The sequence below is a fragment of the Bubalus kerabau genome, chromosome 13 (assembly GCF_029407905.1).
Source record: "Bubalus kerabau isolate K-KA32 ecotype Philippines breed swamp buffalo chromosome 13, PCC_UOA_SB_1v2, whole genome shotgun sequence".
NCBI classification, from domain to species: domain Eukaryota; kingdom Metazoa; phylum Chordata; class Mammalia; order Artiodactyla; family Bovidae; genus Bubalus; species Bubalus kerabau.
Window position 1 is genome coordinate 46,680,292 of NC_073636.1, and position 24,582 is coordinate 46,704,873.

General features: G+C 44.5%; 2 protein-coding genes across 6 annotated transcripts in view; one reads left to right on the forward strand and one right to left on the reverse strand.

Annotated features, from left to right (window-relative positions):
• The window catches only part of WDR37 (WD repeat domain 37), a 34,706-nt gene extending 18,138 nt beyond the window's left edge, over positions 1-16,568 (reverse strand). For 2 of the 5 annotated variants that reach the window (XM_055544176.1, XM_055544175.1), the window contains exons 1-5: positions 15,893-16,079; positions 5,970-6,147; positions 2,710-2,806; positions 1,665-1,760; positions 1,335-1,399 (exon numbers count right to left, since the gene is read on the reverse strand). In XM_055544176.1, coding sequence (XP_055400151.1) covers positions 1,335-1,399; positions 1,665-1,760; positions 2,710-2,806; positions 5,970-6,107 — 396 coding nt within the window. In that variant the 5' untranslated portion in view covers positions 6,108-6,147; positions 15,893-16,079. Of the gene's footprint in view, positions 1-1,334; positions 1,400-1,664; positions 1,761-2,709; positions 2,828-5,969; positions 6,148-15,892; positions 16,081-16,400 lie in introns of those variants that run through there. The other 3 variants (XM_055544172.1, XM_055544173.1, XM_055544171.1) reach the window with 3 other exon arrangements.
• Positions 16,569-18,399: 1,831 nt separating this feature from the next.
• Positions 18,400-23,325, forward strand: IDI1 (isopentenyl-diphosphate delta isomerase 1). Its single transcript, XM_055544177.1, has 5 exons — positions 18,400-19,720; positions 19,961-20,133; positions 20,274-20,366; positions 20,812-20,942; positions 21,886-23,325. Exons 1-5 carry the CDS (start codon positions 19,572-19,574, stop codon positions 22,201-22,203), a joined length of 864 nt encoding a protein of 287 aa, XP_055400152.1. The 5' UTR covers positions 18,400-19,571; the 3' UTR covers positions 22,204-23,325.
• The last annotated feature ends 1,257 nt before the right edge of the window (positions 23,326-24,582 follow it).

Consider the following 24,582-nt stretch of genomic DNA (forward strand, 5'->3'; position numbering starts at 1 on the left):
TCTGCTGGGGGTGAGGAGATTGAACCCATCCACTCCTCCAAGAACACTCGCTGCAGCAGAGCAGACCTGGACTCCATTTCACCTTCACTCTTTAAGGTGTGTGCACAGGCTAAGATCGTTAATAGTATGTTTCTTATAAGTTCAGATAAATTTTTAGTCTCTAAAATGACTGGGGCTTTTAGTATTTCTAATACATTTTTTAAAAGCAATTATTGTACACATCCTTATCTTTGCTCAAATCTTAAGTTTTACTACTCATGGTAAGAGGTTGACTCTATATAATCCTTTCTTCCTCTACTTCAGAAATGATCAGAAAATTGTGGAATTCTAAGACCATACACTGTATATATAAACTGGAATAAACAATATAATTCAAAACAACATAAGAAGTTAAATAAGAACATAATGTCACCTGACATTTTAAAAAAGTACTTTAATGTTAATTTATTTAAAAATTCAAAACTACTAAATGTAAGCTAGATGTAACAGAACAAAAAAATTTTAGTAAGCCACTTACATCCTAGAGTTATCAAAGGAAACACAAGAAAATGTCAGCAATATTCATATTTTTTAAAAAACAAAGAATTACCAAAGACTTTCAAATAAGCAGAAATAGCCTAAGACTGAAGCTGCTCCTTGAATTGCAGTTCATCTCACTGTGGATACAAGCTTAAGTTACTTAAGGGAAAAATAAAAAGCTAACAAAAAACTATTTATGCCTTCACAGCAGACTCACCACAAATTTCAACTTCCTCCTAATATTAAGCAAAAGTACTATACACTCGTTTAAGTTTAAGGCAGGTAATTTATTTTGTTTATTCCAAATACCCCAAAGCAGAGATGCACACAAATCACCTCAAAATATTACTTCATAGTAGTATTCTGCCAGAGATAAACTAATTCCCAAATAATTAAATCCTTGCCATTTTAAATGATGATTTATAAAACAGCAAAATATGACAAATGTCTCTATTCTGCCTTTGGACCTTCACTTTTTTATCATCCTTTGCAAACTAAAGAAGAGATGAACTAAAATGTAACTACAACTCACAATGTAAGTTCCATTGCTTTATACCCATTTATTAGCTTCTCTGAATTCAGAATCTCCTTATCAAGGCACATTAACAATAAAAAACGTACTTTCCCACAAAAAAGACCACACCCACTAACACATGCTGTGTCAGCCACAATAAGCAGCATAGGTAGCATCCAGGTGCCTCTGGCCCTGGAGCCACTTAACATCAACAATACTTGTCTTAAATATTAGGTTCCTCTCTTCCCATCGCACTACGTGCAAACCCACACACTCATGATGGCCCGAGAGCCACACATACCTTGCTGGTGGAGGCCTTGTAGGTGGTCTTCAGTTTCTGAGAAAGCTGGCTGGTGCTGTGACTGGCTGCAGAGACACAGAACCAACCGTCAAGAAATCACACAAGCAAGAATGTCAGAGCTGGGACAGGGAGATGGTTCGAGGACAAGGAGGACAGTGCAAGCCCGGGGTGTGCCCACACCAGCAGAAACACAGGCTTCCCGGAGCCTCCTCGTCCTTCCACACCTGGATCCAAGGGATGCTACTCAAGCTTGCTGACCATGCAGAGGAAGCGAGTCTGCACTGGAATCAGACTTCCTCCCTGCAGTCACCCGCAGGAAGCCAGCCTCACCTTTTGTCTTGAGTTGACCCTTACTCAGTTCTGCTCCATCGATCGCTTGTCCTTCAGCTGCTAAGCGCTCATTAAGAGTCTCAACTTCTCTACGCACTGAAAAGTAAAATGTGCTTTTCAGGTATATTCACCAATTCCAAAACTGAGTACATAAAAATGTTGCATGTTAGAATTGTCTAAACAAGCACGTGAATGATATCCCAGTAAACAAGAGGATGGCCACAGAGTTCCAAAAAACTCACAGACATTCCAAAGACACAAAGTCCACCACTCATGCCACACCAGAAAGACACTGTGCTACTGACCCCAAACGGGGCTTCTGGATTTCAACAGAGTTCATGTCCTTTGTACTTTATTCTGTGCACTTAAAAACACTGTTCTGGTCCTGTCTGAAACTCAATAAAATACTTACAGTCTCGCCTGAAATCATTAGGGGAAACATACAATAACAAAACCTGACTATCGTTACTGTTGTCTGGCACCAGAGCGTCAAGTGAGGGCTACACATCTCAAAGACTAAAAGTTGAAGGGAAAAAAGAAAAAATTTAACATTGAGGAGTTCCCTGGCAGTCCAGTGGTTAGGACTCTGGGCTTTCATTGCCAAGGGCCTAGGTTCATTCCCTGGTCGGTGAACTAGTCATACAAGTCACACAGTGCGACCAAAAACAGAAAAAAAGTGAAAAGAAAAGTACTGAATCACAGTGGACGTGAAGAAGGAAGAAGAAGGCAGGGGATGGGGAAGAAGAGAAGCAGACGCAGGGCACGGGAACGCAAGATGGGGCCTCTGTCCTCACTCTGCAGGGACCTGCGGTCACAACCCACTCCAGTGGGAGACAGACACCCCCACCCCCCTGCCCCCAGACCCTGCCCTGAGTGTGCAGAGCTGGAAGATAGTAAACAAGTGCCATCATAAGCCCCCTCAAGCTCGTCAAAGCAGGAAAGAAAAGGGGTACAAAGATGAATGTGACCCAGAGATGAAACTCTCAAATATCCATATGGAGAAGTGACAGGTTATAAAAGTATTTCAAATAAGAGCAATACTCACATTCTAAGTTTTCAATATAAAGGTTTTCAAATTCTCTTTCTATTTGACCAAACAGTTCCAGAAGAATACTGCGAACCGAGGAAGGCAGCTTAGAATCCTGCAGAGAAAGAAGGTTGGGCTGAAAGTGAACGAGTAAGTGAATGAGGAGCTCTGACACCGAGCACTAGCTTCCAAAGGGAATTATCATTCAAGCTCTTATTTTGTATCTTTACATATTTTATTTCTTCTACGTAAACACTCAAAAGAACATCAAGTTTCAAATTCCTACAGCTGAAACTAAAACCAAATTGTGTAAATGGTTTCCCAGGATGGCACAGGTTTTGAGGCCAAGCAGGTCTTCAAACACGTAACTCCCTTTACAAGGAAGGAAACAAGCCTATTCAAGATCTCTGAGTTTGTGGGAGATGAAGCTATGAACAGCCCTTATGCTCCAGCATGTGGCATCACAAGTCAATCTTAGTAAGTGGTACCTCACAATCCTCATATCCACTGTGCTCCAAGCAGAGTAAACTGGACACCTCCTGTAACCCTGCTGCTGCTAAGTCACTTCAGTTGTGTCTGACTCTGTGCAACCCCATAGACGGCAGCCCACCAGGCTCCCCCGTCCCTGGGATTCTCCAGGCAAGAACACTAGAGTGGGTTGCCATTTCCTTCTCCAATGCATGAAAATGAAAAGTGAAAGTGAAGTCACTCAGTCGTGTCCAACTCTTAGCGACCCCATGGACTGCAGCTTACTAGGCTCCTCCATCCATGGGATTTTCCAGGCAAGAATACTGGAGTGGGGTGCCACTGCCTTCTCCATTCCTGTAACTCTACTCAGCACTTAAAAGATTGCTCCAAGGAAGAAAAGTGAATTCAGCTATAAGAGCGAAAGGTCAATCAGCTGAATGAAAACACCAGCATGGAAGGTCCCAGGCCTCTGCAGGGGCTTCACTATGAAGCTACGACTCAGTGAAGCTTCTAGAAGAGTCTGCATTTTCACGGCTGGCATGGAAGAGGCAGGCCCCTTTCCTGGCCTGGGTCAGTGCTTCCAGTGCAGACACGGGTTTCCCACTCCACAACTAGCACCGCTGCCTCCTTGCTTCTGATTCAAGAATCCAATTCCAAAAAAAAAAAAAAAGAATCCAATTCCCATAAAGGCTGCCCAACAGCTGAGCCTGTAATCCCGTCCAGAGTATCGCCTGTGGCTCCACTCAGATGCCCCTGAGGCTCCTGCACTGGAGGTCCGCCACACCTACCATGCCAGGTGCCCACATCCAACGCCATAACCGCCGTTGCTGCCGCGGGACCAGGCCAAGCGCCCCCACCAGCCCGGGGAGCTGCCCGTCCACCCACAGGCACCGACCCACCTGCAGGGTTCTGAATGACCCTCACAAAGGGGTACCCGAGAGGCAGCTGGCTCTACATCACAATGGGGATGGCGCAGAAGCCCTGAGAACACGGGCCCCTCACACAGAGTTACCCCCAAAGATGCCATCAGGCATCAAAGTTACCCCCAAAGATGCATCAGGCAACAAAGGGTCCCTGCTGGAAACTGAGATGACTAACAGTTTAAAAGTCCCTTAGACAACCTGCACTGGCCAGTGGGGGAGCTGACGATCACATCTGACTAACCTTAAAACTAGGTCAGTCACGATTTTTAAATTCCTCTGTCCCACCAGTCACACGTGGCTCTGGGCGCCCATACAGGTTAGCACAGATCTAGAACCTTCCACCACAGAAGTTTCAGTGCACAGCTCTGGTTCAAGCATTCCTTGTCAGAAGAGACGAGGACACAGACACCAGCGAGGAAGAACTTGTGAGGACACAGATTGGGTCCATATCCAGGAAGGAAGCCTCAGGAGGACCACCCTGCCCACACCTGACCTCCAGCTGCCCACCTCCAGGATGGAGAGAAATAAGCGTCTGCCATTTAATCTCCCATCTGTGGCACTTCGCTGTGGTCATCCGAGCTCACAAGAACAGGCAAAGCCATTCTGGAGGCCCCTTCAATCTACAATTTTATTTCCAAATTAAGTTAAAATGTAACCAATTCATTATTCACCCAGTCAGTACATAAGCGGATCCTAAGTGAACGTTTCCCACCCGCCAGCAACAGCACCAGTTTCTGAGCACACACAGCTGCATCCTGCCAGCACATGCTCCATGTCCCAGCTTCTTAGGTCAACAGCAAATGAGCCAATTTCTCAGATTTACACCATATTTCCCTGTAACATTGTGGTGGATGAATCAGTTCTAACTGCAAAGGAATGATTATATGTATCTACATAGATAGATAGATATGGAGCAGGCCGGGGGGGGGGGGGGGGGGGGGGGCCGCAGGTCATCTTGGTTCCCTGACCAGGGATTGAACCCATGCCCCCTGTGGTGGAAACTTGGAGTCCTAACCACTGGACCACCAGGGAATTCCCAGTATTCATACTTTTACTACAGTATTCATACTTTTACACCTGCCAAAGTAGGAAACTCAAGAGACACAGGTTCGATCCCTGGGTCAGGAAGATTCCCTGGAGAAGGAAATGGGAACCCGCTCCAATATTCTTGCCTGGGAAATCCCAAGGACAGAGGAGCCTGGCGGGCTACAGTCTGCGGGGTCGCAGAGTAGGACATGACTTGAGCGTGCACACAGGCACATATACTTATGCCTATATAAACATATAGCAGATATATCTATAATTTATTTTACTATAACATATGCTTTTATTTAGACTTAAGAAACAATATTCTTTTAAAAACCTAACATTTTGCTCATTATAGAAGAACTAGAAAAAGAAGCAGCAAACTTATCTTTGTCAATAAAATATTAGATCACTTAATAAAGGGGGCATCGAATTATCAGAAAGACATACAATGTAATAAGCAGCAGATATACTCACACAGCAGACACAGGATAAAGCCAAGAAAAGTTACTGAAAGATCAGATTCCAAGAACTCCTCAGAGAACAAAGATCATTATACCTGATTCTGCTCTCCTCTTGAGGCTCTGAGACAGAAGCCTTTTTAGGCTGTCAATCTGCCTGTGCAAAGAATAAAAACTAGCCCAGACTACCACACCCACATGTATTACAATATGTAACACACTAACCTAGAAACTGAATTCTGCCTCTGTAGGCTGTCGCACTTGACTGTCATTTTCACTGGTCTATGGGGGGCCTGCTTGTTTTGGTAACCCACACTTTCCCTCCACTTTGGAGATCTGTATACACTGGGCTATTTTTTGAACACTGCCAACACGATTCACATCTTCACCAGACACTCACCTGTCCCTCTAACATGTCTCTGGGCAGGCCCGTCCTCTCCTGCTCTGAGCTGTTAGTTCTCCGTATGGAAAGGCTATGAGATTTGCGCTTCTGTTTTGCTTGGCGAGCAGCTGAACAACTCCCGCTTTCTGTGGGCATTACTTCTGGAAGATGAGGTCCTGGTCACTCCTGCAAGAAGCTAAACAGGAACAGGAAAAACAAGTATGGTATTTCTGATACGGCAAACTGAAATGAAGGAAAAACGGGATAGGGATGAAACTGCTCACTGTAAATTTCCTTATTATGTTAACATTTACTATGTAAATTAGAATGTGATACATTCACATGTTTTAAGGTAGAGACCACAGCCTTTGTTAAAGAGGTAACTTCTTTATCAAATTTCATGAACACCCTTTTAAAAAATCAACAGCAGAGAAGGGTTTAAAACTCTCCCTTAGCCCACTCTCTGCAGACTCCCCGACTCCCCTGGGGAACCAATTCTAACTGCATTTTCCAGCTACAGATTCCAGAGCTATGCCTCCCAGAGAAATCCAATGCAAGCCCCAAAAGCGACTGCAGATTTTCTAGCAAGCACATTAAAAAGGTAAGGACAAATAAAATTTTAATGCTTTATTTAACCCATGTTTAAAATACTCTCATCTGAGTCAAGAAAAAAACCCAAATGAGGTCTGTCAGTGTTTGTTAAGCTCCAGTTTCCTTCTCACTCACAGCACCACTCACTGGGAACCGGCCAGGTTCGTGGGGCTCACCTGTGGTGAGCGACACCGTCATACCGTCATACAGCACACAAAATCCTGCATGGCATTCCAATATCCACGTAACACATTTTCCTTTCCCCATTTTGGACATTATTCATTTCCTGCTATCATCAACAACTCTTCTCAATACGATCACATTACTTAGTTAATATGGCTCTAAGCAGTATATTTACACAGGACACACTCCTTCTTCAACTGCAGATTGATGTTTTGGATATCACTTCCTCATTTTCTGCTCTCACTGGTCCCTCCTTCTCCCAGCATACCTTTGTGAATGCAAGTAATTTTAAGCATATACTTAAATTTCTTCCTTCTTCAACAACCAACAGTATCTGTAGGTCCTCACTGTAAAACGGCTCTCAGTGTCCCACCTTCTCTGGAGCCAGCCCACAGCCCCCCACTCCCCACTCTGCTGCGGCAGAGTGCGTGTCCTCTGGGGATCCTGAGCTTAGGGCTCTCGGCCTGCCCCCGCCCATGGACCACAGCCACCTCCTGTGGACTGCTGGCACTGCTCCCCTGTGGATGCAGCACAGCTGTCTTAACCATGCACCTACTGCAAAGAATTCTGGCCCTTTCCAGTTTCTTACTATTACAAATAAAGCTACTATGACAATAACATAGGTTTTTGCTGAAACTCCAATACTTTGGCCACCTGATGCGAAGAGCTGACTCACTTAAAAAAAGACCCTGATGCTGGGAAAGATTGAGGGCAGGAGGAGAAGGGGACAACAGAGGATGGGATGGTTGGACAGCATCATCGACTCAATGGACATGAGTTTGGGTAAACTCCAGGAGTTGGTGATGGACAGGGAGGCCTGGCATGCTGCGGTTCATGGGGTCGCAAAAAGTTATACACGACTGAGTGACTGAACTGAACTGAAGTTTCTACTTCTTCTGACTGCTGTATGTTTACAGGAAAAAGAAAACAAAAAACTAACAAGTTATTTAAAATGTTTGAGATATAATTCACACACAATCCACTCTACCAAAACTTCTAAATTTTGAGTAAGTCCTAACTCATCCATTATTTTTAAGACTCATACTTTTAGAGTCATGTCTAAGAACTTTCCACCAATCCTAAATTCCCAAATTTTTATGTTTTCTTCTTAAAATTTTAGCTTTATCAGTTACATTTAAATTTACAAGCTATTCTGGGATTGTTTTTTAAATAAAGTGTGAAGTTTAGATCAAGGTTTTTGTTTTTTTTTTTCTGGTGGTATCCTGTTATTCTAGCACCATATGCTAAAGACAATCTATCCTACACCAAATTGAGCAAGTTTGGCATCTTGCTCAAAAATCAATTGGCTATATTTCTATGGGATTATTTCTTGGTTCTCTATTCTGTTCCACTGTTCTGTGTTATCTTGAAATCAGACATCTTGTGATTTCTATCACATCTTTTTCACAATGTTTTAGCCATCCTACTTCCTTTGCCTTTCCACAGAAATTTAGAATAATCTCATCCATATCTGCAAAACTCCTGATGGAACTTTGATAAGAACTGCGTTTAATCTGTTGACTAATATGGACAGAACTAGCTTGTCTATTATGTAGAGACTTCCAATCTATGGACAGAGAGGATCTGTTTCAGATCATCTTTGATTTCCTTCCTCAGCTTGTAGTTTCCGCATAAAAGTTCTATATATACAAATAACCCTGAAGATTATATTTTTGTGCAATTTTAAATTGCTGGTATACAAAAATACAACAGATTTGTGTGTAATAAGCTTGTATCCTATGCTCTTGTTGAACTCATTTACCAGTTCAAGATTTTTCTGTAGATTATTTAGCATCTCCTATGTGGACTACTGTGTCATGTAAAAAAGGACAGCTTACTTCTTCCTTTCTGATCTGCATGCCTTTATTTCCTTTACTTATCTTACTGATTTGGCTAGAAATTCCAATGCCATGTTGAATCAGAAGTAACAGCAAACATCCTTTCTTTATTTGGATCTTGAGGTAAATATACTCAGTTTTCACCATTAAGTATATTAGCTGTAGGTTTTGGGTAAACACATCATTTTATCAAGTTGAAAGTCCCCCTCAACTGTTGACGTTCTGAGAGTTTCACGAGTGAGTGTCAACTGTGTCACGTTTTTTCGGGAGTCACTTAATATGAGCACATAGCTTTCTTCTAAGCCCCTAACAGGTCAATTACACTGTTGATTTTCAATATTGATCTAAACTTGCATCCATGGAGTAAATCCTACTTGGGCATGGTGCATAACTGTTTTCTCATTTCGTTTATTTTTTCTGCCTTCTTGTATGTTATTTGAACATTTTTTGGAATTTCGTTCTGATTTCTCTTGTTTTGGAGTTTCTTTTGTATAACTTTTCTTAGTGGCTGCTAAGTTTTCATTATCTTTTCACAGCTTATCAGTCTGCTGACCACCAACGTTCTACCAGTTCCTGGTGAGTGTTGAAGCCTTACTTCCTCCACGTCCCTCTGCCCTCCCCACTGACAACATAATCGTCTTAAGTGTTTCCTCCAAACACACTGAGAACCACATCAGACAGCTGTTGCTTCAACTTTCAAACCTAAGTCAGAGAAGGAATGTCTATTGAATTTACCAATTCATTTACTCTCTCCATTGTTTCTTCTTCCTTCCTGGTGTTCCTACAGCGTTTCCTTTCTGTTGAACTTCCTCTATTATTTCAGGGTAGCTCTGTTGCTAACAAATCATGTGAATGATGTTTTCACTTGATAGAGAATTCTGATCTGATGGTTCTTTTCCTTCAGCACTTGAAAAACATACTACTTCCTTCTGGCCTCTGCAGTCTGTGATGAGAAATCAACTACAGACAAAGGGACATTTCTCTCTCCCACTGCTTTTTCATCTTTAGTTTCAGAAGTCTGACTATGAGGCAGCTCAGCAGACTTCTTTGAATTTATCTTGCCTGGGTTTCACCATATGTTTTGAATATATAGGTTTATGGCTTGCCAAACTTGGGAAATACCTAGCCAGTGTTTCTTCAAACATACTTTCAGCCCCACTGTCTCTCTCCTCTCTTCCTGATAAGAAGGACAGGTCTCTTGGTAAAGGCACAGGTCCCAGGGGTTCAGTTTACTTTTTTCCAGTCTATTTTCTCTCTAATGTTCAGACTGGGTAATTTTCATTGTTTTATCATCAAGTTCATGGATTCCACAAGCTCACTATTGTACTCCCCAGTTCTAAAATTTCCATTTGTTTCTTCTTTACATGCCATATTTTCTTCCTGAGATTTTCTATTTTTCATTTGCTTTAAGTGTTAGTATCTCCTCACTGAAAATTTTATCACGACTGTTTTAAAATCTTGTCAAACAATTCTAATATCTGCATTGGTCCTGTGTGGCTGTTAGCTACCTTTTCTGATTCAAGTTGACATCTTCCCCCTCAGTGTGAGAAGCCTCAGGATGCTGGGTGTTGTAATCAGACATGAGACCTGATCTAAGTCTTCCAGCAGGCCTCTTCTGATACTGACCCAGCCAGCAAACAAGGGTATGGCCTTGTTTCTGCCAGGTGGATATAGAAAGTGGGGATGGAAGCAAGTGCTCCCCATTCCGCCTCCTCTGACCCAGGAGGAAGTACCCTTGCCAATGCCGGGTGAAGCTCTCTTGGCCTCTATTCACACTGCTGAGCTGAACGTAGGGCACCTTGTTACTGTGCGGTTCCAAGCTTCATCACCACAGGTGGTGATAAATTCCTGAACTTTTGCTAGGTTTCTTCTGAGGCCATTCCAACGGGAAAGAAGAGTGTGTTCTTTGTTACCGCACAACAGAGATGAGAACCCAGCTTCTCACCAGGCCTCTCTGATCCCACCCGGCACAGTGTGGTCCCCACAAGGCTTGTCAGGGGTCAGAGACTAGCTTCCCTACCCAACCTTAGACACTTAGCGTGAGGTGGGGCCGCAATGTTTTCTAAGCATGTCCTGTCTGGCAGGCTGTCCCTTTCCTGGTCTTCTGGTCAAAGGCCAGCTTTCTCGGGGCTTGCTGAGCCCTTTGGCATTGCTGGGTTGTGGCTGCTCAAGGCCCAAGGCTAGGATGTATGGGGCAAGAGGAAAACCCAGGGAACTTAGCCCAGAATAAGTTCTCAGGTCCCCATACACCTGCAGTTTTCTTTCTTCTCTCCACTTTTTAGTCTCATGTTTGTTTATTTGTTTTGTATTTAATGTCCACTGCTTTTAGCTGTACTTAGTGGGAGCAACAGGAAAAGTATACATCTACTCTAAAGCCAGAGATCTTTTGACTCCCCAATTGAACAAGTGTAGGCCTTGTACAAAAGATAACAAAAAAGTAAGTACATTCAAGACGGTCAATTAATTCTTTGTGTTTAGGTTTTAAAATTTGAAATTCACTAATTTATTAAAATTATCACTTTTTGCAGAGGAGATCAGTCCTGGGTGTTCTTTGGAAGGAGTGATGCTAAAGCTGAAACTCCAGTACTTTGGCCACCTCATGCGAAGAGCTCACTCATTGGAAAAGACTCTGATGCTGGGAGGGATTGCGGGCAGGGGGAAAAGGGGACGACAGAGGATGAGATGGCTGGATGGCATCACCGACTCAAAGGAAGTGAGTTTGAGTGAACTCCGGGAGTTGGTGATGGACAGGGAGGCCTGGCATGCTGCCATTCATGGGGTCGCAAAGAGTCGGACGCGACTGAGCGACTGAACTGAACTGAACTGATATAGACAAAATTTAACTCTCAAATGTTTTTTAAAAAGGACACTTAGTAAGATAACTTTTTATCTCTAAAATTCTCATTAAAAAATATATATATCTTCCATTTTCCTTGCTTTTTTGTATACTCTGTCAAAGCCAGCCACAAGGAAAACCCCCATTCAAGCAGAGGGCAGAGGCTTCACCTACCAACAGAACAATAAGAATCTGTGTTATCCATCACACCTTATTTCATTCACATGAGTTTGAGAGTCATACAAACCTAAGTCCCCACCAACTCCTCAAAGGGCTGGCTCTCTTCCATCATGAAGCTTCAGCTTGAATGTCACTTCCCAGAACAGCCTCCCTTGAAGACCACTAGCCACAGCACTTCATAACTCTCGCCATGCTTGTATTTACATCCTATTTATGATTTGCTCACTAAATATGTGTTTCCCCCACTACACAATCAACACAGTGAGGACTGGGACACAGTAAACTGGGGCCACTACTGTATTTGTACTGTATTTGTTAGGCCTGACATAAACACATCCTCAAATATCTGTTGGGTGGATGAACACTACATCTACCACTGACAGACTGTGTAACCCTCGTCAGGTTACTTAACCACCTTCTGAAGGCTTAACTCTGTATCTTTAAAGCAGGGATAATAATAGCACTACTTCATTAAGTCACTCACCAGTATTCCTCTCATCTGGATGGGCTGAGCACTGGGAATGCGGTAGTGAACAAAACAGGCTTGGTTCCTACCTTCTCAGAATGCTTAAGAGTTGAGTTGGAAGACAGATATTATACACACAATCTCATAACTTATTACAGAAGTTATAAATTGTGACGAGTGCTACAAAAGACATGTGCAAATATTATGAGACCAGCTATTAGCTAAATAGTTACAAAGATCATTCTGAGAGGCCAGCATCCAAATTGAGACTGAAGAATTCCTAAGAGTTAACCACATGGAAAACAGAAAAGGGAGTAGATATTTCAAGGACAGCAATAGCATGTGAAAATGCCCAGATATTAAAAAACAAATACTACATCTGTAACACAGCAAACAATGGACAGAACAGTGCAAGGTAAGTGGAGTGATAGGCTTAGAATCTAATCTTTTGTTTACAGTTTATCCTAAAATAAAAGGAAAGTCACTTAAAACTTTTTAAGCAAATAAGCAACAGTAGACTGGCTACTATGTGAAAAATACACTAAAAAGTAAGACGACCATGAATGAGAAGCCAATTAGGCAGTTACTGAAACAGTCGAGGTAATAGATTATAACAATTAAGATTAGAGGAGGATGAATGGATTGGGGTGGGCAGGGGAAGAAGAGAGAGGTAACAGGGAGAGCCCCTTTCTGAGGCAGCAGGTAGGTGAAACAGAGGTCAGATTACCAAGATGAGACAGCAGATATGGAGAAATCAGGACCTAATACTGAATGTATTGTTTTTGCAATGCCTTTGAATGTCAAAATACAAGGAAGCAGGGTGTACAGGTTTAGCGATGAAGAGAGAACTACAGAACGTGTATAAAACTGGGAGAAGTCTACACTGAAGTAAAGACGGGTTCTTTGACCCCATCATGCCTCCAAGTCCAATACCTTACCATTTTTAACTGCTCTTCTGCACAAGAGGGGGAAAAAGTGTATTACTGGTAGATATAGGTGGCTCAGACGGTAAAGCGTCTGCCTGCAATGCGGGAGACCCGGGTTCGATCCCTGGGTCCAGAAGATCCCCTGGAGAAGGAAATGGCAACCCACTCCAGCACTCTTGCCTGGAAAATCCCATGGACGGAGGAGCCTGACAGGCTACAGTCCATGGGGTCGCAAAGAGTCGGACACGACTGACCGACTTCACTATTACACTATTATAGGCAACACAGAATAAAACTGTCTCTCACAAAAAAATTATTTTTGATGGAAAATGACGGAACAAATCTTTTTCATGAAATTTAGATCTGAAAAATTTGAGCTATAGAAATTAGAGACAGTTGAGACAAAAGTATAAAGAAAAACAACGGCAGAATCTGTGGTTGGCAGAATTTTACATACACAAAAAAAAGATACTGATATTTAATTTAAAATATTTGAACATAAATTCTTTAAGCAACTCATATGATCCCACTGAAGAGTATTTCAATAACTTTTTAAAAGAAGCATTTAGAAACTATTTAACTGCCGTATACAAAAGTTGTCCAAGAAATCAAAGTGACTTAAAGGAATCTTAACCAGAAATTGTATTCTTCACTTTAAAAACTAAAGGTCCCAGGTGGAAGAGGCAAAATGAGCCTTCTGGGGTGCTGCAAATGTCCCCTATCTTGATCTGGTTTATGCTTATACAAAGATGTATATATAGGTAAAAATCCACAGAGCTGCACATTTACAACTAGCACACTGTATGAATTTACTGTATGTTTTACTCAATAAAAAACAACTCCCAGGCTAAAAAAAATAGGAAGGTATATGCAATTCTCTTTTCAGCAAGTACACATGTTAAAGGACTAACTTCATAAAACATCTCAGTTATTAAGATTTTCAACACAGAAATTTATCCCAGCCACCTCAGGGTTCATGTTATGTTTTTTAAAGGAACAAACATATCAAAACCCTGTTTCACAAAACTCAAGAAAAAATGCGACTATCTCTAAATATTTCAATCAAGCAAGTAAAATAGCAGAAAGCTTCTCTTTCCTCCCTTAAGAATGTCATCAGTAGAAATACTCTGGTAAACGTAAACTGGGAAGTTAATGCATTCCGAAGGTTCTACAAATTGCTTACACAAAGTGTGAAAATTGCAGTATTAACCTTCCTTCCACCTCAACGATAGTCTCCCTTAAGGATCACATAACCAGCTTGTCCAGCGTCCGTATCTTCAGTAGAAATAAGCAGTCTTCTTCACTACTAACTTGTAAGATTCTCACCTCGGCCTGTCCCTGAGCCTTGAACCCCTTCCTCAACCCCATGAACCACCTGGTGCTACTCTGGGCTTTGCCTGCTTTTGTTGGTCACCTCACCAAATAGTCAATGTACTGGTCATCTTTTCCCACTCATCAATTTCTACACAAACACACACATTTCAAATAATTACAAATATGAAAGAGGCTTTGGTCCTTCAAAGAGGTTTTAGCTCTTGTTTAGTCACCAAGTCGTGTCCGACTCTGCGACCCAAGGACTGTAGTCTGCCAGGCTCCTCTGTCCATGGGATTTCCCAGGCAAGAATACTGGAGTGGGTTCCCATTTCCTTCTCCAGGGAATCTTCCTGACCCAGGGATCAAACCTGTGTCTCCTGCATTGGCAGGTGGGTTCTTTACCATCTGAGCCACCAGAAAAGCTTCATGACAGGGCACATGACCGCATTAAACAGAAGGTTTAATGAATAAAAGGTCCTACAGTTTTTTTAAACACATCCAAAAAAGTATAAATAGTTCCCTCCAAGAATCCAACCTCCCTATCCTATTGGTCAAGTGTATCAATTTAATATAAACTCTCCCTCTGCGCAACTGGTTTGTCCTTGCATGCCACACGCCTACTATACCCTACAAACAAAACAATACTCACAATTTCAAACTCAGTGGCGTTTTTAAACAGTTTTGGCCAAAGAAAAATACTGACTAGTAAATATCATGAACGGTAATAACATGCAAAAAAAAAAAAAAAATAGTTAAAAGCTATACTCTACATGTGGCATTTAATAACACAAAACGTAGCTGAAAAGCCGATAGAGTTTTTCATAGCCCTTCACTGTAAAAGTACCCTTACTCAATTCCTGAAGACAAACGACAAACTCAGCTGCTGAGTGACATCAACCAAAGGCAGCCCCGCAGTCCAGCCTCGGTAAACCGGCTAAAGGTGTCCCGTCGTCCACCCAGTCGAAGGCAGGCTCACCAATTCTGGACCTGATGCTGGACTGGGGGCATCTCTAACCGGAAAACCACCAACGCTACTTAAAGACCTCAATTATTAAAAGAATGAGCTCGCATCAAGGATGAACTTCTTAACTGTCGAGTCGTCGTCTTAGAAGAAGCAGCACTTGGGAACTCAGAGCGCGGTCGGTACCCCCGGGGGAAGGGGCTGAGGGCGTCAGCTCGCGACCGAGGCACAGCAGGTGCGCGCGGCTGCCCGGCCCTGGGGAGGAAGGAAACGCGCCGGGGCCTCCGTGCTAGCACCCGGAAGGACGCGAGGCTGGACACGGCCCGCCGCTCCAGCCCAAGGTCGCGGCGCCCCTCGCGCGTTCCACACCCTCAACGGGGCCTGGGGACCCCGGGCTCCGACACGCTCGCGGGTGGGAGGTTCCCTGAGGCCGCGAAGGACCCGCCTCCCCAGACGCTCTGGGCGAGGGGCGCGCGTTCCAACTCCGTCCAGACCCGGCCGGGCTCCGGGTCGGAGAGGGGCGCGGAATCAGGGCCCAGGTCCGGGTGCGCGTGGCCCCCCAGGACAACCCGGCCCAGCGGAGGCCGCCGCCGCCGCACAGCCTGCGGCTGCGGTCCCGGGCTGAAGATGGCGGGCCAGCACTCACCTGTCACGCCGCCTCCGAGCCCACCGCTGCGCACTGCCACTCGGGCAGTGAGCTGCCGCCCGTGTCTTCCCAGCCACGCGGGGCACGGGACGGACGCGGACGCACAGGACCCCGAGTCCGCCTAGACGCGGCCCCAAGACCCGGCAGCCCAATGCCCCACACTTCCGGCGCCGGAAGTCCCCGCCCCGCCTCCGCCCCACGCCGGAAATCCCTCCCGCCATCCTCCACAGGCAGGCCCGACGGGAAGTCCCGCCTCCGCCCCGCGGCTGGCACCGCCGGAAGTCCAGTCCATCGCAGGAAGTCCCACCCGCTGCTCGCGGGGGCGGGGATCCTCAAGTGGGTCGCGGCGGCCCTCAAGTGGGTCGCGGCGGCGGCAAATACACCGCTGGGCCCCGGGACCACCCGACCCTCGCCCTGCGGTGCCGGCGCCCATCTGAAGTCCTCGCAGAGGGCCGAAGGGCGGCGGGCGCCCGTGGCGCGGGGGCGCTGAGGACCTGCGGGTACTCACGGCGGCGGGGGCCCAAGGGCGTCCCGGGAGGGCGCAGGTCGGCGTCCATCTGGACCCGGGTCGGGTCTCTGGAGCCGCCGGCCCCAGTCGGAACGGCCTCGTGTGCCAGGAACCGCTTCCCGGGCGTCGATTCCCGGGGCGGCGCGGGCGAGACGGCTGCGCGCGGATCCCGGCGGATCTGCGGAGGGTGACTCACCCCCTGCAGCCTCCGGTCTGAAGTGTGTGTTCACCATTGGCTGCGGAGACGAAACAAAGGCAGCGTCTCGCCGCGAAAGGTGGGACCTGATGGCCTTCTTGTCCTTGTACAGGTTGGAAAAATTACAGGGTGCGCAGGCAGCCTCTGCTCTAGGAACAACCAGCTGGGCGTTTAAAGTCCTAAAGCAAAGACGAAATCGGACGCGTGGGGCATTTTTTTTTTTTAATACAGATTAAAGCTCATCATTTGAATTGGAGAAGCATTAGTACGATTGTTTCACAAGAAACAAACTCGACGTATTTGGGGATTCGAATAGCCACAAAGTTTGTGCAATAAAACCCGAGGTTACTTCAATATTCAGTATAATAAAAGTTTATTGCTAGAATCAATTATATAAGGTGAACTTAGGGTTTCAAGTTTGGTGGTTGTAGCTACCATTCAACTAGCAATTTTATTAGGGACCTAATATGCACAAGGCATTCTGCAGGGCGAGGGAGCAGGTAGAATGCCGAGTGAACCAGTTATCAGCTCCCAGTTGATTCAGGTGCTAATATGTAGTTTTATTTTGCAGCACAGCATCAACAGTTTGGGTGAAACTTACGACGTTGTTATAATTGAGGTAATCTTTTCTCTGCTATATTTAGAATTCTGTAAAAGTCAACCATGACTGTAAAAAAGTGTCACAAAAATAAGAGGGGAAAGGAATCAACACTTTGAGGGCTCGCTGTGTGCCAGGCACATAACATATTTGTTAACTTGTCTGATTGTCAAGCCAACCTAATAAAGTGCTGATCAAAACTGCAGTGAGGTACCACCTCACACTGGTCCAAATGGCCATCATCAAAAAGTCCACTAATAGTAAATGCTGGAGAGGGTGTGGAGAAGAAGGAACCTACAGCCACTATGGAGAACAGTGTGGAGGTTCCCTAAAAAACTAAAAATACAACTACCATATGATCCAGCAGTCCCACAACTGACCATATACCTGGACAAAGCTCTTAATTTCAAAAGATACATGTACCCCCAAATGTTCACAGCAGCACTATTCACAATAGCCAAGACATTAAGCAATCTGAATGTCCATCAACAAATGGAATGGATAAGAGACGTGGTGTGTATACGTACACACACACACAATTGATAAAAAAGATGTGTGTATACATACACTCATGCGTGCGTGCGCACAATGGCATACTAATTAAAAAAAACCTTTTGCAACATGAATAGGCTTCCCTTGTAGCTCAGTCAGTAAAGAATTTGCCTGCAGTGCAGGAGACCTGGGTTCGATCCCTGGGTTGGGAAGATCCCCTGGAGAAGGAAATGGCAACCCACTCCAGTATCCTCGCCTGGGAAATCTCATGGACAGAGGAGCCTGGTGGGCTGCAGTCCATGGGGTGACAAAGAGTTGGGCACAACTGAGCGACTGACACTTACTTTTTGCAACATGAATGAACCTAGAGATTGTCGCAGTGCGAAGAAGTCAGTGAAACACATATTTGTAGGTGGGATCTAAGTTCAGTTCAGTCACTCCAGTCGTGTCCTACTCTGCGACCCCATGGACTGCAGCATGCCAGGCTTCCCTGTTCATCACAAACTCCCTGAGGTTGCTCAAACTCATGCCCATGGAGTCAGCAATGCCATCCAACTATCTACAGTATGATACAAATGAACTTTAATCTACAGAACAGAAATAGACTCATACAAAAAACAAACTTAGGCCTACCAAAGAGGAAAGGTGGGATGGATAAATTATATTGGGATTAACATATACACTACTATATATAAACAGAATCCAAGGATTTACTGTGTACCACAGAGAACTAACTTTATTCGACATCTTGTAATAACCTATACTGTTAAAGAATAATGTGTAAACTATCATTTCGCTGTACACCAGAAACTAACATAAATCGACTGAAGTACAAATTATTCTGAATTGAACTTAAAACATGAGAGCATGCTAAGTCGCTTCAGTTGTGTCCAACTCTGTGCGACCCCATGGACTGTAGCCCGCCAGGCTCCTCTGTCCACGGGATTTTCCAGGCAAAAATACTGGAGAAGTTTGCCAGGCCCTCCTCCAGGGGATCCTCTCAACACAGGGATTGAACCTGTGTCTCACATCGCCTGCATTGGCAGGTGAGTTCTTTACCACTAGCGCCACCGGGGAAGTCCAATTAAGCGTGAGGATGTTATAATTAGCTGTCAAAACTCAAAAAGCTAGTATGCAATGGAGCAAAGATTGGATTAAAATCCAGGTCCACATCAAAGCCCACGTTTTCCACAGTGCTTTCCTTTGATAGGGCTGCTGTAACAAAATGCCACAAATCAGGCTTAAACAACAGAAATTTATTGTCTCAGGTCTGGAGGCTTGAGGTCCAGGATCAAGGTGCCAGTCGGTGCTGGTTCCTGCTGAGATCTGTGACAGGGAATCTGTGCCATGTCTCTCGCGCGCGCGCGCCTTCTGCTGGTTTGCCAGCAACTCCCGACTGGCAGAGGTCGTTTTCTAACTCATTTCCTTCACAAATAGTGACAAACTTGTCTAGTTACTTTGAAGTCGCCACACTATCCGGCGGGGACAGCTCACGCTAACCAACAGGTCTGTTTAGCTCACAGAACCGCTTCACACAAGCGCCTCCCCGCGCCTCAGACCGCGAGCGCGCGGGAGACGCCTGACGTCAACGCGCCGCGAACGCAAAGCCTCGGGCGCGTCGATTGGCTAGAGCGGCCAGGGCCGAGGGCAAGACGTAAGTGGACGCTCACTAGGACCCTAGTCAGCGAGTGCCCTCCGTCAGGCCGTTCCGCAATCGAGGAGCGTCACCTCAGCTGTGTACCGAAGGCACCGAGAGCACCCGCGCGGCGGCCTGGGGAAGGTTCCGCAGCCCAGAACCGTGGGAGGAGACGCCTGGAGATCTGGAGTGGCACCACCGCGCGACCGTGACGTGGGTCGCGGGCCGGCGCACCATTGGCCGGCGGGAATGTGGCGCGCCCTGGCGCCGGCGCGGGCAATTGGCCGCGCGGCCTCGGGGGCCGGGGCTCGGGCCGGAGGCGGGGCCCGTGCCTTGGGGCGGAGTCTGAAGGAGACTCGCCCGGCGGCGCAGCCTACAGTGGACGGCTCGTGTCTCAGGTACGGAGGAGAGAGTCTGTGAGGTGCTGGGAGGCGGGCGGGGGCCCGGGCTCTGCGCGCTGAGGGGCGGACCGAGCGCTTCCGGATCGCATCCCGTAGTCTAACCCAACCGTGTGGGGAAGTAGCCGGAGGCCCGAGGTCTCTGGCGCGTGGGTAGCGCGGGGGGCTGTAAGCGCGGCCCGGGGCCGGCGCTGGGGAGGCAGTGGGGGCGTCCTCCGATTTTGGGACCCACGCCCCCAGGTTCCCGGGGCGGCACGGAGGCTGGGCGGCGATGCCGGAGGTGAGCATGGACGACCTGGACGAGCGGCAGGTGCAGCTCATGGCGGAGATGTGCATCCTCATCGACGAGAACGACCGGAGGATCGGGGCAGAGACCAAGAAGAACTGCCACCTGAACGAGAACATCGAGAGAGGTGCCCGCGAGGGCGGCGGGCGGCGGGCCGGGGTCCTCGGGCGCAGGGAGGGCAGGGATACCACGTCGCCCCCTCCGGCCGCCTGAGCCCTTGCGAGCCCCAGACAGAGACTCAGGGCATCGCATCTCTCTCGCCGTCAGGGCTGTTGCACCGAGCTTTCAGTGTCTTCTTGTTCAACACCGAGAACAAGCTGCTGCTGCAGCAGAGGTCAGACGCTAAGATTACCTTCCCAGGCAAGTACTCACCCTTTGTGTGTTGTTGGCAGCTGTACGTGCTTTGATTTGATTTGTCACGTGCAATTTCTGGTAGCCGAGATCAGAAAATTCTAGTCAGTTGCTGAGTTTTATTTTCTTCACACGAGAAGCTTGTACGGTGGATGCAACCTAATAAAGCAGCAGTAAAGGATAAGAGCTGCTGGGTATGTACAGATGTGTCTGTAATCATTTGTGTCTTATACACAAGACCATTTAACCGTTTGGGTTAAGAAAGCATTCATAAAAATGTACATCTGCCTGTGTCTTTCACAAAATGGTCGCTGGTAGCCCGTTATAACAGATTTAAAATTCTCCAGAATCATTGTATTTTTGTTACTTTTTAAACTTAGTTTTCTTAATCTTCCTAACCTATTTTTCAGGAAAAGTTTATCTCTGTATATTTATAAACATTAACATGTTCCAGGGTGTTTTACTAATACTTGCTGTAGTCACCCGTTAAGCAACCCAAGTGAGCTGGAAGAAAAGGATGCTATTGGAGTAAGAAGAGCAGCACAGAGGCGCTTAAAGGCCGAACTCGGAATTCCCATGGAAGAGGTAACCCACCATACCAGCTGAAATGTATTTAGAATACATTAAAACAATTTTAGTAAAACTTTAAATTCAAGTGTAGCTCTCTGCTTTGTATCACTTGGTTTTTTTCAGGCCCCAAAAAAGCCCATTAAGTAAATTTTGACTTCATAATACTTGTAGATACTTAACTCTACCACAATGGGTTGATCTATTAACCGGTATATAAAGTTGACTGTTTTATAATTGACCAAAGATGAGTATTTTCTTGTGAACTACAGACCTGATTGGGTGAATTGAAATTATCCTCTTGTTCCTGGAATTGTCCCCTTTCAATAAGACCTGAATAAATAAAAGTATCTCTCTTATCTAGTTAAAATGGGAATTTTTTTTCCTGCTATAAATTAAGATGCAAGGGGAAATGTCACACTTTTAGTTTGCGTGACTCTCCTATTTTCTTTAATACACATTTTCAATAAATCTTCTATTTTTGGTCCTTTGGGAAAAATTTCAGACTTGAAACTATTTAATACTATTTCAAGTATACATGTTTTCCTGGGTTGGGAAGAACCCCTGGAGAAGGGATAGGCTACACACTCCAGTATTCTTGGGCTTCCCTGGTCGCTCAGCTCTTAAAGAATCTGCCTGCAATGAGGGAGACCTGGGTTCAATCTCTGGGTTGGGAAGATCCCTTGGAGAAGGGAACAGCTAACCACTCCAGTATTCTGATCTGGAGAAGTCAGTGGATTGTATAGTAGTCCATGGGGTCGCAAAGAGTTGGACACGACTGAGAGACTTTCACTTTCACAGTACATATACTTTATGTATTCCGTGTATTAATAGGAAATTGATGTTTCAAAAATTATTCTAAAACTAGTTCTGTGTTCAAGGTATTACTGAAATGTAGTAGGTTGATTTAGATTATTTTTTTGTTGATGTTTTGGAGGTTTTTCTTTTTTTTTTACCCTAGGTTCCTCCAGAGGAAATTAATTATCTAACACGAATTCACTACAAGGCTCAATCTGATAGTATCTGGGGAGAACATGAAATTGACTACATTTTGTTGGTGAAAAAGAATGTGACCTTGAATCCAGACCCCAATGAGATTAAAAGCTATTGCTACGTAACAAAGGAAGAATTAGAAGAACTTCTAGGAAAGGCGGCCCGTGGTGAAATTAAGATAACCCCATGGTTTCGAATTATTGCAGATACTTTTCTCTTTAAGTGGTGGGATAACTTAAATCGTTTGAATCTGTTTGTTGACCATGAGAAAATACACAGGATATAAAAGTGGAGATGAATGGTTACTAAAGTACTGAAGAATTTCTCTAGTTAGTAAACTTAAAATGAACTTTAAAAAAATCTGGTTCCCCACTGGAACTCTCCTTGGAAATACTGATACTTTACAACCTGAATTTGTATAGATAAGAATTCTTGATTTTATGTCATACACCCCATATATATGTGCAATTTGTAAAAAAAAAATTTGAGAGATTATTATACAAAGAGCAAAATAAACTTAACCTGTCTAAACAAATGGTTATGACACATTTAAACAAACAAGTGGTGTTCATTTTTTATATATTGTGATAAACGTTTTCAGAAGACTTATATACACTTTACTATCTGCCAGGTGCTTGAGATATCTTTTAACTTTTATCATGGCCCAGAAAAACGTGCAATGGAAGCTATTTGCTTATCTACTTCAAAACATTGCAGTTTAACTTTCCATGTTAAGAGATAAAATATAGTAGAGCAGTTCAAGGAATTAAATGACATGATTTTTGTCATTGAAAGTTAATTTTGTGGTTTAATCATTCTGGAAGTATTTTTGATACTTAAAAGTCTAACTGATTTTGGTAGGGACATTGGCTAGGTGAAGTTATTTAAATAGTCCATGCCAATTAGTAAAGTCTGGTTTTCTGAATTACTAGGAACACAGATTATTTGTAAAATGGAACTTGGGTCAGTTGAGTCATACTCAACAACAGGGTCTTTTAACTGGCACTACAGTTTAGGCTGGATAATTCTTTTTGAAGGTTCATCCTTTGCCTTGTATGGCAGCATCCTTAGGTTCTACCCAAATAATGCCTTTGGCACCCCTCCCCCCATGGCAGCCCCAGTGACACCATATGCTAAATGTCTTCTGGAGGACTTGTCTGCAGCCAGGCCATGTTGTAGGAAAATTAATAAAAACAGGTTAATATTCATGTTAAATAGATTTGGGTTATGGAATATGTATGTATTATTATTTGAACTGTACCTTGACTAATAGTTATTAAACTCTTGCCATGGATTTTTCACATTTGAGACCTTAAGACTGCTTTATTATCCTTGAATGCTATTAATTTCAGGCAAAACTGTAGCAAATGTTAACTTTATCTAACAAAAATAAAGATAAATTACCACATTTTGATACTGTTTATTTGTTATAACCTCAATACAGTAATAGGTGAAAAGTCCTATGGTAGCTTAAGCATGCTAAATGCATTCAAAATGCATTTATATTATTTCTAGTTCTTTAGCTTACAAAAAACTTGGTAACTACAATGGCTACTGCTTGCTGTGTGGGCAGTGGTGTCTTACATTTAGATTCTGGACAAAGCACTGACAACAGATACAGAACAAAGTACCATCTATTAAACTTTATTGATATTCCTATTTTGTTCATGCATTGTTTTTTCTGTCTCCATCTTCCTGTATCTTCTTCAACAGCTTTAAAGCAGCTGTTTTATAGTCTGTGTCTAGTAAGTCTGCCATCTGGTCTTACTGAAGGATGGTTTCCTAGTTTTTTTCCTTTAATGGACCACACTTTCCACACTATTTTTGTATGGGAATTTTTAGTTGTGGTTATCTGTGCCTTCTGAGGTCTTCAGGTCTCAGTTCTTTTTCCAAATGTGTTTCTTTTTTGTCAACATGTTGACTTACTAAATTCCTGAGCGTGCAGTGCTTTTTGAAGTCGTAATTCTTAAATCTCTAGCTCTCAAAAGGGTAAAAAAGGAAAAAATGCAGGGGAAAAAGAAATAAGCAGTGGCCCTTCAAATTCCGCTGGCAGGTATCCATCTGTTTACAGGTATCCATCAGAAGCAGCAATCAAAAATCCCAGTATTTGGAGGACAAGGCCCTTTAAAGGGCTCAATCTGATGCCAACAGGCAGCTCCAGAAACACTGGCACAGTGACCAACTTGGGATTGGGAGTGGGAAGACAGGCTGATGCTGAGCCACAGGGGCTAAAACTGACCCAAATTGGTTTACCACCAAGGCCTCCCCACCACGGGAAGAGAAAAGCCTTTAAACTCCTTGAGTCCCAAAGAGTCAGCAGAGTTTCTGCCAGAGGAAAATTCTGAAAGAGATGGGAATATCAGACCGCCTGACCTGCCTCAAGAAATCTGTATGTAGATCAGGAAGCAACAGTTGGGACATGGAACAACAGACCGGTTCCAAATAGGTAAAGGAGTATGTCATGGCTGTATATTGTCACCCTACTTATTTAACTTACATGCAGAGTACATCATGAGAAACATGGCTGGAAGAAGCACAAGCTGGATTCAAGATTGCTGGGAGAAATATCAATAACCTCAGATATGCAGATGACACCACCCTTGTGGCAGAAAGTGAAGAACTAAAGATAAAGAGTCTCTTGATGAAGGTGAAAGAGGAAAGTGAA